General features: G+C 37.2%; 1 protein-coding gene across 1 annotated transcript; it reads left to right on the top strand.

Moving 5' to 3' along the window:
• The first annotated feature begins 448 nt into the window (after positions 1-448).
• rps6ka4 (ribosomal protein S6 kinase, polypeptide 4) lies at positions 449-7,256 on the top strand. Its single transcript, XM_072446583.1, has 18 exons — positions 449-1,280; positions 1,352-1,423; positions 1,525-1,592; positions 1,824-1,974; positions 2,130-2,245; positions 2,329-2,436; positions 2,506-2,586; positions 2,652-2,755; positions 2,832-2,982; positions 3,061-3,222; positions 3,406-3,531; positions 3,741-3,874; positions 3,986-4,079; positions 4,204-4,374; positions 4,766-4,957; positions 5,031-5,190; positions 5,294-5,457; positions 5,538-7,256. Exons 1-18 carry the CDS (start codon positions 1,193-1,195, stop codon positions 5,748-5,750), a joined length of 2,355 nt encoding a protein of 784 aa, XP_072302684.1. The 5' UTR covers positions 449-1,192; the 3' UTR covers positions 5,751-7,256.
• Positions 7,257-13,241: the final 5,985 nt, after the last annotated feature.

Below are 13,241 nucleotides of genomic sequence, written 5' to 3'. Positions count from 1 at the left end.
TTTTTTTTCTATTTGTAGAGAAGGGATGGGAACAGTCTTTGCTTTAAATGTTTTTTTAATAACTACAGTATTTTATTTTCAATACTGTATCATTTTGGTCCATACCTCAAGTCGATGTATTGTTAAACTCGAAGCAAAATTCTTCAAATGTGTCCATGTTTTACAGCGCCTTGATCCAAATTAAATGTACTTAACTCGAAAGAAAAAGAAGTGCAGGACTTGAGTAAAATGGTGCGTTAAGTGGAATTAAGATGTATATAAGATTATTCTTTTCTCGTCCTGCTTTACTCAAACGTAAAAACGTCAGGTATATCCTGCTCTGAATATTTAAATCAATACAACACATATGAATAGGACCAATGACCACGTTAATAAAGTTGTTTTAAAACTAAACATCTGTCCTCGCACCGCCCACTTTGAGTCACGTGACCAGTGTCGAGCAGTTGTGTTGAAGGCATCCGGTGTTAGCATTAAGCTATCAGCTGACAAAAATATAAACGCTGGACCGTGACTAGGGGTTAATGGTTGACTAGTTCAGACGAAGACACTGAAGATCACGACAGAACATGACCCGTGTATGAGCCATGTCTGCTAGATGGTATTTAAACTATCTGTAAACAGTAGCGTACGTTAGCCTTCAAAGTTTGACTTGAGAAGCTTCGCTAGCTTCCACTTTGCAATCAACTACAACTATTGCAGTTAACGATGTAACCTGTCCTGTAGCTCTCGTAGAAAGGCGAAATAACAGAGCATTTAACTAAAAGATGACCGACAGGACGCAAATGGACAACATTAGCGCTTAAAATGACAAAATAATAGATAACGCGTTGTGTTAATTTACTCCTAATGTTCTGTAGCTAATGCTAAACACAGCTGTGTACCGTTAATAACAAAGTAGGTACAGGTTCTCTTCAGTTGTATTGTATTGGCGTAAACTGACACTAAAAGGATAACTGTTGATAATTGCATATATTAAACACTTGCACACATAGTACAACAGTAGGATGCCCCAGGACAGAGGATTAACAGCGGGACCCGAGGACAAAACATCTGTCTCATGAGCGCTATGCAGTTTGACGTGCCCAAATGTTCACCATCTTTAGATTTTTAATTCTTCATATTTAAATGCCACTTTATCCTGCATTTTAGACCAGTTTAGTTTTCAGTTTTTGGTTTTGAGTTTTTGTAAGTTATGCCTCGAGACGCATCTGAAAGTAGTGATGACTCGGATTCACAAACAAATGAGAGACCCTCAACTGTCAAGCATCAAATCACGGATGGTATGTCTATTGTATTTTAAAAAGCTCTGCAGGCCTGTTTTCTTCTTTTTCAAAATATTTGTTTTCTTCAGCAAACCTCACAGGCCACAGTGAGAAGGTCGGCATGGAGAACTTTGAACTGCTCAAAGTGTTGGGCACTGGAGGTGAGTGGACATTCATCCAGTTATGTCCTCAACACTTTTAGTACTGCATTAATTACTCAAATGTTGTCAACAAACTTTACAAATCTGTTTACATTTTCCAGCTTATGGGAAGGTGTTTTTGGTTAGGAAAAACAGTGGCCATGATGTGGGCCAACTTTACGCTATGAAGGTAAGGGTATGAATTTAATATTTAAACTTGATGCCAATTTTCTAGCAATTATGTTGACATTCCCACCCTCCTCTTTCCAGACATTTTCTATACATTTAACAACCTTACAATGCATATTAAGCCTTTCATAGTATATGTTATTTGCTTAAAATTATTATTAATTGGCAGGCTTGTTTTTTGCACACAAACCTATTTGTAAACGTGTAATGATTCTTTTGTTCACTATTCCAGGTGCTGAAGAAAGCCGCTATTGTTCAAAAGGCCAAAACAACTGAACACACTCGTACTGAGAGGCAGGTGCTGGAGCACATCCGGCAGTCTCCCTTCTTGGTCACGTTACACTATGCCTTTCAGACTCAGAGCAAACTGCACCTCATTCTTGGTGAATATAATTTTCATTGTTAATGAAAATGTGTTTTCATTAGGGCAAGTTACTCTAAACAGTTTCTGAATAAACTTTTGTCAAAGATCAAGACAGTTTGAAGTTTGTATCAATGTCTATTGTATGTAAAATGCCTTGTATCCGTTTCACTTCAGACTATGTAAGCGGTGGAGAGATGTTCACCCATCTTTACCAGCGTGATCACTTTTCTGAGGAGGCAGTCCGGATTTACATCGGTGAAATCATATTGGCACTTGAACATCTACACAAGGTGGACAATTAAAGTTTGCTGTCAAAGTTGAAAATTAATCAGATATGCTTTTTACTATGGTTTTAATTGTCTGTTGTTTACAGCTTGGCATTGTGTACAGAGACATCAAACTGGAAAATATCCTTTTGGACAGTGAAGGGCATATAGTATTGACAGATTTTGGGCTCAGTAAAGAGTTTCTGAATGAAGAGGTTAGTAACATATACATTATAACAGTTAAAGTTGTTTGTGGTCAAATTGTAACCCTTTGTTTTTTACAGAGGGAAAGGACTTATTCATTTTGTGGCACTATTGAATATATGGCTCCGGAAATCATTAGAGGGAAGACCGGCCATGGAAAGGTAAGATTGAAAAATAAAATAAAATATTACTTTAGATAATATTCATTTTCCCTTTCCTTGTGTAGTCTGTGGATTGGTGGAGTCTTGGGATTTTAATGTTTGAACTGCTGACAGGAGCATCTCCTTTTACCTTGGAAGGAGAGAGAAACTCCCAAAGTGAGGTTTCAAAGTATGTACTTTTTGCTTTTATGTTTTGTTTTTTCTGTGATGTTTTTATTTCAAGAGATTTATTTTCTTCTCCTAAGGCGTATTCTCCGCTGTGACCCTCCATTTCCTTCTATGATTGGACCTACTGCTCAGGAACTGTTGAGGAAGTTATTAGTTAAAGATCCTCATAGAAGATTAGGCTCTGGTCCAAGAGGGGCTGAAGACATTAAAGCACATACATTCTTTAAGGTTTTGTTTTATTACACTGTAATGTCATGCGTGCAGCGATAAAAGACACTATTTTAGTGTTGATTATTTTTCAAACAGGGACTCAACTGGTCTGATCTAGCACTGAAAAAGGTGCAGAGTCCATTCAAACCAGAGCTGAAAAGTGAACTAGATGTGGGGAACTTTGCTGAGGAGTTCACAGGAATGGACCCAGTTTACTCTCCCGCCAGCACCCCCCCCAGCACAGACCGCCTTTTCCAGGTTTGCATCATGGCAATATTCAACATTATGCAATGATATAACTAGTGAATGTACATACATTTGAATTTTAACAACATTAAGTGATTGGAATGCCACTTGCATGAGCACTAAGCCTTAAATCTATGTAAATATAATGTCTTTGTTCTTTTTCTTGCTTACCCAGCATCTGTTCTTTCTCCTCAGGGCTACTCATTTGTTGCTCCGTCAATCCTGTTCAATAAGAACGCAGTCATGGGAGACTTTGTCCAAACTCAAATCGGTGCAGATCGACCTGGCTCTGCCTCTGTGCAGCGTAGTGCAATGCTGCGGGTAAATTACAGCATGTATTACACATGTTTTATGTGTCATTAGCCTATTTCATGTTTTCCGATTACGTTCCTAATCATGTAATGTGTGCACAAGTGCTCTCGCTAAAAGATACAAAGTGCTTTTAAACATGTACAAGCATTAACTAAAATACTTTATAATTTAATTGCATTGGGTGTTCTGTTTTTGAGCGGTCTTTTCTCTTCTTCCAGGAGTCCCCGTTTTTTCTGAACTATGAGTTGTGTCTTCAGGGGCCACCCTTAGGTGAGGGTAGTTTCTCTGTGTGCAGAAAGTGCAGACACAAGCAGAGTGGCAATGAGTACGCTGTGAAAATTGTCAGTCGCAGGTGAGTCGATGGTGAATCATGATGACTACACACTATTTTTGTGACTATGTGCTTAGCTGACTTTTGCAGTTGGCCTGTTTTCATCTATCATGTCTGTAAATGCATCATTAGGATGGAGACAAACACCCAGAGGGAGATTGCAGCTTTGAGGCAATGTGAATCTCACCCCAACATTGTGAAGCTGCAGGAGGTCTATACAGACCAGGTACAGCTCATGTGAAAGAATGGTTAACAAAAATCACATAAATAATCACTGTCTCTACAGTATTTTGTGCAATATTTGTTATTATTTAAATTGAGCGGTTCTATTTTTATCTGTTCTCCTATAGTTTCACACTTATTTGGTGATGGAGCTTCTTAAAGGTGGGGAGCTGCTTGAAAGAATAAAGAGGAAGAAGCTGTTTGGGGAAGCTGAGGCCAGTCAGCTGTTACAGTGTTTGGTCTCAGCCGTGAGCTTTATGCATGAGGCTGGAGTCGTACACAGAGACCTCAAACCAGAGGTAACCTTCCAAATGAGCCAGACTATACAAGGAATGCAGAATGTTTCTTAGTGACTTATGACTATGCTTCAACTCTATCAACTGATTCTGGACGAGAAAGAAGTTATATTGTATTCAGATTTATGAAGCTCAAGACGATCAAAATTTTAATTGTCTTCTTGTTATGATGGTTAAGGTTAATTACAGTTAAGTTCTTCTTGGAAATAATAAATAAAAATGTAAAATTGTGAGACAACAGTTAACCATTTCTCTTTTTCTTGAATTGTAACTGCTAAATACTGGCAGTAGAAATATTTGATATGCAAGGAATAATTGTGATATGTTATTGAATACATTTTTTGTACATTTCACAATAGCTGCTTCAAATTAAGTGATTTTGATTTGTTTGCAGAACATACTATTTACTGACGAGGCAGAAGACTCTGTGCTCAAAGTGATAGACTTCGGGTTTGCTCGCCTATGTCCAGCAGGGAGCGCTCCTCTACAGACTCCCTGCTTCACGCTGCAGTATGCTGCACCAGAGCTGTTTGAGAGTGCAGGCTACGACAAGGCCTGTGACCTCTGGAGCCTCGGAGTAATCCTGGTAATTTACCCTCACGCTTTGTTACAGTAGCAAGTAGCAGTCAGTCTAACCACTATCTGTGTGTTTTCATCAGTACACAATGCTGTCAGGCCAAGTGCCGTTTCAGAGCAGCCAGAGAGGCCTGACGTCTTCATTTGATGCTGATATCATGCAGAAGATAAAAGAAGGGGACTTCTCATTGGAGGGAGAGGCCTGGAAAGGTGTCTCAGATGATGCAAAAGAACTTGTAAAAGGTATCTTAATTTGGTCTTTCCTGTTTATGTTAAATTGTTGTAACTGTGGAGTAAGTAGCCTATACAGTAGATAGTTCTTTATGGTGTTCTGTTTTTGTTGTAGGTCTACTGACAGTGGATCCTGAGAGGCGTCTGAAACTGTCTGATCTGAAGGAGAACAGCTGGCTGCAGGGAGCAGCATCCATGTCCACCACTCCTTTGTGCTCTCCAGATGTGCTTGAGTCCAGTGGACCTACTGTTCGCACTTATGTCAATGCCACTTACAAGGTACTGTGTGTTGGTTTTGTTCAAGTTCTATGATCACTGTTTCTAGCCTCACCTTTATTTTCTATTTGTACATCTGACAGGCTTTTAACCGTGGCAAGAGAGAGGGCTTCTTTCTGAAAAGTGTTGACAATGCCCCTCTTGCAAAACGCCGTAAGTTGAAGATGACGAGTACAGGTGTGGAGACACGGTGGAGTTCATCCTCCTCCTCCTCATCTTCATCAACTTCCTCATCTGCCTCTGCCTCTGCGTCCAAAACAGAACCAAAGTCCACAATGACCCCCAAAAAGAGTTAGCAAACAAAGTAAAAAAAAACACATTCAGTTGTAGTTGTGTAAGTGGTGCGTAAGGTCACGCAATTTATCAAAAACTAATGACAATATAAGTTTTACATACAGACATTTAAGAATTTTGTCCATGAAATGAATATAAAGTTCTCTTGTTGATTTATTTTTAAATCAAACCAACCATGCACTATATTTTACATCTAAGAAGTGAAGTTTGGTATTTTATCTCCCAATTCTATGGCGTTTAAAACTTGTTTTTAAGTATTAAGTGAAAGGGGAAAGGGAAGAGGAGCCATTAATGTGCAGAAGCCATATCAACTGTATAATGAGTAGGTAGACCTTTGTAGAAGCAGTAATTGCACAAAGAAAAACCTTTTGTTTGCCACATGTGAAATATAGTAACGGCAAATGGAAGGGTCAGATTTGGCCGTTAGCATCAAAAAGCTGTGGCTGTGTGTTTAGTTAGATCTATATATTTTAGATTATATTTTAGTTAGTGGAAAAACAGTTGGTGTGTGAATCTGAGAGGACCTTTAAATCTGACGTAAACCTGTGCGGTCCTAATGGGACTATTTTACAGAGCAGTTGCACCTTTAACACACTACCACACCACTGCCCACAAAACACACCAGACTTCTCTGACCACAGGTGTGAGTTTGAGCCAACATGACGACTGAACAACAATGTACATGTCTGCTAGCTGTATATAAGCCTTATAGTGCTGTCTCTTAAGGGTTTAGTCTGCTTTTTGTTGTATTTTTGGTACAAATGTTTCCATTTATTTAACACTTTTCCATCCCAGCCCAGAGCGTTTGAAGTGGGATACGTTTCTGGTCTGTAGATCCAAGCAGTTTTGGGTGGTTTTCTGCTGTATGGGCTGCAGATGTTGCATTGTTTTTCTGTTTTGTTTTATACTGTATCACTTTGAGGTGATTTTTAAAGACACTTAAGACATGAGCGTGCAGGGGCAACCTGTGAAAGCTGATTTATACTTTCCAATCATAGAAAGCAAAAAATGTGTGTTTTATGGCATTGATTCTGGATTTTATTGATGTATTTTTATCAGATTTATTTACATGTTGCACAGGCTGTTTATCAATTAACACATTTCAGCTTTAAAGTTGCTTTCACCTATATTTATTACTTTATTAGCTTTGAATGTCGTTTTTCAATGCCGTGGTATTTGGTCTCAGACCTTTAGACTTGTCTGTACCATATCTGTTGTCTTGAAAGAATGATTATTACTTTATATAAAAATGAAGTTGTTTTGTGTTATTCTTTGTCAGCTTCTGTCTTTTAAAGTTGTTTCTGAGCATCTGCTATAATTTTATCCCAAAACTGTTTTTGTTTCACTGGTGTTGATATTTTGTTGTTAATAAATTTGTTTTGTACTTTTATTTTGAGCATTGCTATCTTCCTGAGATGCACTGTCATTGATGTTGTAAGTGGAATTTATGTTTTTGCACCAATATTTTTTGTGGGGATGGTGCAAAATAAATTGTACTTTTCAGTAGACATGGGCTGTATGTCTTTGGATTCTGTATTTAAATCGGTGGTGGAAAAAGTCAACTCATTTTGTTCCTTTCTTAACTAAATGTACAGATACAGGACAACCACTCAAGTAAAATGATGACAAACAAATCTTAAGTAAAAGTGTTGAAGTATCTGTTTAAAAATGTATTTGTGTACAGACATATTTTGAGAAATATTAAAGTGTCAAAAGTTGATGTGGATTTTTTGTTTATTTAAAAAAAAAAAAAAAAAAGCCTGGTTTTTGTTCAGATGAAACTTCTGAATCATTTTCCTAAGGTTTCCAGCTATTTTTATTTGCATATTTTGTTTGTTGGACAAACTGAAAATAACCATTCCGTCATTTCAGGCAATCTCAAACAGTAAAGCAAACTTTAATTACTTTTTAGTGTTGATTAAAAAAATGTAGGGAAGTAGAAATACTGATACTGACTTTCAAACGTAGTGAGGTCAATGTGAAAATCATTCGCTGTAAAATATACTACTATACTATACAATACATTTTTACAGTATTTTTTACTTTGCTTCTTAGTTACATCCCACAACCGCTTTAATAAAATTATATCTTGAGTAGACCCCATTTGTCATGTAATGAGATTATTTTACCTTTAGGTGGCTGCTGTGCTCCACTTTTCGGTAGTTACTATGGAGACAGAAAGGAAGTGTAATTTAATGCTCTAAATAAAGTAGTTTTATATGTGTGGGTTTTTTCTTTACATGACTGTTGAATAATTACATGTACACAAGTATATTTATTTGCAGTGGCCACAGTATTCATGGCCTCATCACGACTCTAAATGACACCTCTCGCTGACCGTAGAGGCACAGACATACTTTGTAGTGTCACTGACTATGCAGCACTCTGTGGGAGAACATGAATGTGATACTTGAGATAAGCTGAGGTTAAACAATAACACAACCAGGCCAAATTGACATATGCATTGTTGCTGATTTATCAAATGGCACAAAAGGTGCGGGATGATTCATGCGACAACACAAAAGCAAGGAGAAACCAATAAAAGTGATTGGCATGCTTGGCAGCTCACTCATTGATTGTTGGCAGTGCATGAATCTCTGCTGCGCTGCGCCTCCAGGCTAATCAAACACTGGGCTGCACTTATTCTACACATTCAGAGCAGCAGCAAAGGCCACTTATCATTATCGACTATACCTTTGTTTACAAAGAGATTCATTTTCAGAAGAATAATCACATTCTTCTTATCAATGCTTCTTAGAGGCAGTTATGCTTTCACATGTGTGGGGAGGTTATAGAGGTATTAAAGAGTTGTTATTGTTGTGTAAGAACATTCCATAGAACTTGCACAACTTGTTTGTATTCATCCCATGATTAGTTAAAGGAGACATAATGCATTTATTTCGGGTACGCTACCAACCGAGCCAGCCTAATAATATTAAAATACTTGGAAATGCTTTTAATCAATTCGATGTCTCTCTGAAAACTAACAAAAGCCCCGGTCCTGAAAAAAATTGAGGTACTTTAGCAGTTGTGCAAGACAATTGTGTTTTATATTTTCAGTCAGACCTTGACCTCACAGCTTAAGCAAAGCTTTCAGCAAAGCTTTAGTTCTACCTGTTCCTAAAGGATGTCGACCTCAAGGTTTTTAATGATTTTAAGCCCATAACTGTCACTTCTTTGGTTATGAAATCAACTTGATCCTTTGTAATTTGTCTATAGGGCACATAGAGGAGTGGAGGATGCTGTAATTGCCCCTTTTAACCTTTTATTTATTTGGTCATATCTGCCAGAACAAATATGAGAACAGAAACATTCTCAAAATTGCAGATTACATTATTATTATATAATTATTATATTATATTATTATCTTACTGAAGCACAATGAATGTGAACATGGGCCTGTTATTAATGACTATATCACCTGGCGTAATGAATATTTTCTGTTTTTAAATGTCTCTAAAACCAAAGACATCTGTTTTGATTGAGCATGTGGACAATTAGAAATAGCTGGGAACAATCATAGACTCTATCTTGTGCTTTAAATTCCCTATGTTTATTTATTCATTATAAATCAATTTACTGTATTGCCAATTGAAACTATTATATTTTCTTTTTTTAATTATATTAATTCCAAAATTACCCTCTGGAGCATTATTAAGAAAATAATAAAAATGATATTAAATTCCACCTTTCTTTTAAATCTGAAAGTGCTTTTTTACTTCTGGTTGGGATACACTGAGCTAAGGCACACATCATAGCTTTTGTCCTAAAAATCATCATTTACTTTTTGAAATATTTCCCTTTTTCCAAGTTGACCAGTTCCCGTAGTAAAATGTATTGCCAAAATCTATACATTAAGCGTGCCACCTCTTTGTGAAAGCGCTTGATTAAATATTGAACAGGTTATTAAAGTAGGTTATTAATCCGGTTTATGCTCGATCGTAAATGCTGCTTATGAAGGAACTAAAACGGTCCATTAGGTGCCTGTTCCTGAACTCTGGCGCTGTCCAGGGTTCTGAAAGTTACGCCACCGGGTGTCACTATAGAGCTGGCTCACTCCAGCACAGAACAACTACAGCAGAGCAGCAGAGGAAGGATGGCTAACATGAATTTAACGTGTCACGCAGTCATTAATCAAATCAACTCCAAGCTGGATGGATAGCACAGAATAAATGTAGAACTGGGAACATGACAAAGATGGATTTGTGGGAGACACGTCATCACTATTTAAATAGATTGGATGTGGCCATGAACAAAAGTGTTTCCTTCAGTCAAAAGCAACATCCAGGAAGCAGCACCACCAGACTTGATATAAATATCTATCTATCTATCTATCTATCCATCCATCTTAAATTATCGTTTATTGCAATAAAAAGGCAGACAATTCATGGCATATTTTGTATAATTGTGATAATAGACAACAAAAATAATCACAATCAGAATTTTTTTATTGCCATTGTCAGTGAACAAAATTCCCAGGAACTTGATTTGGTGTTAAGGTGCAAAGTACAACAGTGAAGAATAAAGAAAGCAAGATATATCAAAATAAGTCATGCATTAAAAAAAACAATAACACTTCCTAGTAAGATAAAAAACAGACTTGAGTATACACACACATTTTTTGTTTTCACATGTGATAAAGTACAGTTGTTCTATAGTTGTTGTTATCATGGAACTTGTTCAGAATTGTTAAAGTATAATTATTCATATCCATTACATTTTTAGACTGTCACCAATTTTTCAAAACATTTTTGTCCATGAAAATCATGACACAACATTTTGAAATCGTCCCATGCCCAATTGCAGTGTAATTTTAGTATTTATTCTGTTTTATAATTAATAGCAACTAAATTATTCATCATTATATGTTGCACTTTATTGCCAAAGTTCTTAGTTTTTGAATCCTGTTCATTGACAAGTCATTTCTTATAAGAATTAGTCATAGAACAATTTCAAACAAAGTAAGTATGCACATTTGCAACTGTCAAGACACAGAGACGTGCGTAGTTTGATATACAAGGACTCTGGTGCAGTGTGAGCAAGTATAAAGGAAAGACTTGACTGACAGATGGACTCACACCACATAGAGAAGACAAAACACAGCCCTCTTCCTTGTTTGCACTTATTAGGTGTGTAAGGTCTGCTGAGGGTTTAAGACAATGGTCAGCGATCACATTTTAGGTTTGTTTTGCTTGTTTGTTTTTTTGCAGTGGCAATACAAGCTATAGAATTGTGTATGCAGTAACTGATCCACACAGCTCTATGATAACTCCCTCATTTGCCCCACTCTGCCAATTTCAAAAAGCAAGTTTGAGAACATCTTGAATCTGACTGCTTTTTTGTGGAAAGGAAAAAAAATATATCCAAGTAACTTATTCATGGAGCTAGCAACTGAAGGATTTTTGACCATCACAAAAAACATGCCAGTTCTAAGATTGCAAAGATGGATCCTTCCACTGTAAATGGCTGAAGGAAACATGCCACTGAGGTATCAAGCTGAGGGATTGGTCCATATATTATACAACAAAAACTACTTCCAATAGGGCTATAACAGCAGTATTCAACTGTTTATTTTTTTGTAAGTGACAAGGGTAAGTTTCAGATTGGACAAAATATTGACTGTAAAACGTAATCAAGCAACACTTCAACCGTCGACTTTTTGTTCTTTGTAGTAGCTGTAAAATTACGGTACTCACAATCGAATCTAAATTGCATTTTGAACGGATGCAATTTGGAAATGGCAAGGGTTGCAGTTTTTTACAAACTATAATACCAATGTCAATTCTCCTTGACACATTTTACTGTTCTCTTTTTGCATGCAGAGCGAAGGAAGGCTGTTTTCCAATCCGGTTTTCAAACAACACATGGCAAACAAGCTAGGTAACTAATGAACTAAAATATAGACTTTAAACAGAATCCTATTATTAAAACATAAATTGCAAATCTGATTTTAATCGCAAGGCTTGTCAGAAAAATGACAATTTGATATTTCCCCCATCTTTCAGCCCTATTTTGTAGTGCATATTTCATGTAGCTTTTATACAGTTATTCCTTTGTGTTACTTCTGCAACAGCCTGCAGAAAGTGACCACTATTGTTCATTTGACTTATATTGAAATGACCTAATTCCCCCCCCCCCCCCCCCCCCCCCCCCCCCCTCCAGTGTGTCTGTCTTCCACTTTTCTTTTGTATGGGTCCTGAAAGAGGCCTGTCTTGCACACAACCTCTTCGTATTGATTCTCTGGCTAAATAGACGTCTACAATCCACTGTCCATTTGAGCTCTTGCCATGTCGTTTTACTCCTCCAATTCCATTAACCTCATCCTCCCCTCATGACCCTTCACCCCTCTGTTTCCACCTACTTTATATACATTATGATTACTTTTCCTTGGTGGTCCTATATAGGCTAATACACCTTAATCTTGTGTGAGTGGTAAAAATGTTAAGTTGCCATGTTAAAATGCGAGGGGCAGCTTTTGGGCCAATGATTCTAGTTTAACAAGCCTGTTACGGGGGCAGTTGGCAGACAGGAGATACCATGTACAAACAAGGTGAACCTTACAGGCGACATAAAAGGGGATACAGACAAACACACTGTACATATATATTGTACTAAAGTCCATAAAGAACATATCAGCAGCAAGAGTTGTATAGCTTTTGATATAATATATGAATTATGAGGCATATCTATCTCCACAGCATGGTTAAGTGCACTATCCCGGTATCAGATCTGTGGGGCTGTGAGTAGTTTATTAAAAATGGAAGTGGTTCTAAATGAGGCCCCTAATGCTCAACCCTTTCAGGAACACTTTAATGGAACCCAGCCTATCTCTGACAAGGTTAAACGCTTGAAGAGACAGTGCGAAACGTTAACAGACTAGATCATAGAAAGAGATTAATACTAACAAGCTAACACTGAGCTGCCCAATACCGGAGGTGCTGTGCAAACATTGGGACTCATTGGGATTCTTGTTTGCTAAGTTGTGTGCTATAGATAGGTCTTTTTTATTGATCAAAGGTTATTGTGTTGTTGGTGGAAAACAGTGCGACTGTACTGTAAGACTGTAAGACTGTAAGACTGGGAGAATAGGAAATGTTTCAATGGTGAGTAATGAAATCTCCTCCCCGAAACACAAATACATGTGAAAGAACTGCTACAGTAATGCATAATGCAAATAATACAACTGCTAATTATTTGGATGGCCGCTGACATCTAAAAGAGGAAAAACATGTAGAATACCAGATAAACAACACTGTCTCTGGTAAGGTTGTTGTGTTAATCCTTGTAAAGCTGTAAAATGACAGAATAAACCACAACTACTACTACTACTAATACTAATACTAATACTACTACTACTACTACTACTACTACCACTACTACTACTTCTAGACTTGCACAGTTTATCTAATTATCCTTCTTTCCTTATTTCTGAGTCTAGGTTTTTGAGAAATTTAATTGTTGTGTATTGATGAATCTATTTTTCACTGTTTGCC

The sequence above is a fragment of the Eucyclogobius newberryi genome, unplaced genomic scaffold (genome assembly GCF_026437365.1).
Source record: "Eucyclogobius newberryi isolate DKJ021-1_F unplaced genomic scaffold, fEucNew1.0.hap1 SCAF_15, whole genome shotgun sequence".
Classification (NCBI taxonomy): domain Eukaryota; kingdom Metazoa; phylum Chordata; class Actinopteri; order Gobiiformes; family Gobiidae; genus Eucyclogobius; species Eucyclogobius newberryi.
The sequence above is the reverse complement of the archived record's forward strand: the minus strand, read 5'-3'. Positions and strand labels throughout refer to the sequence as shown.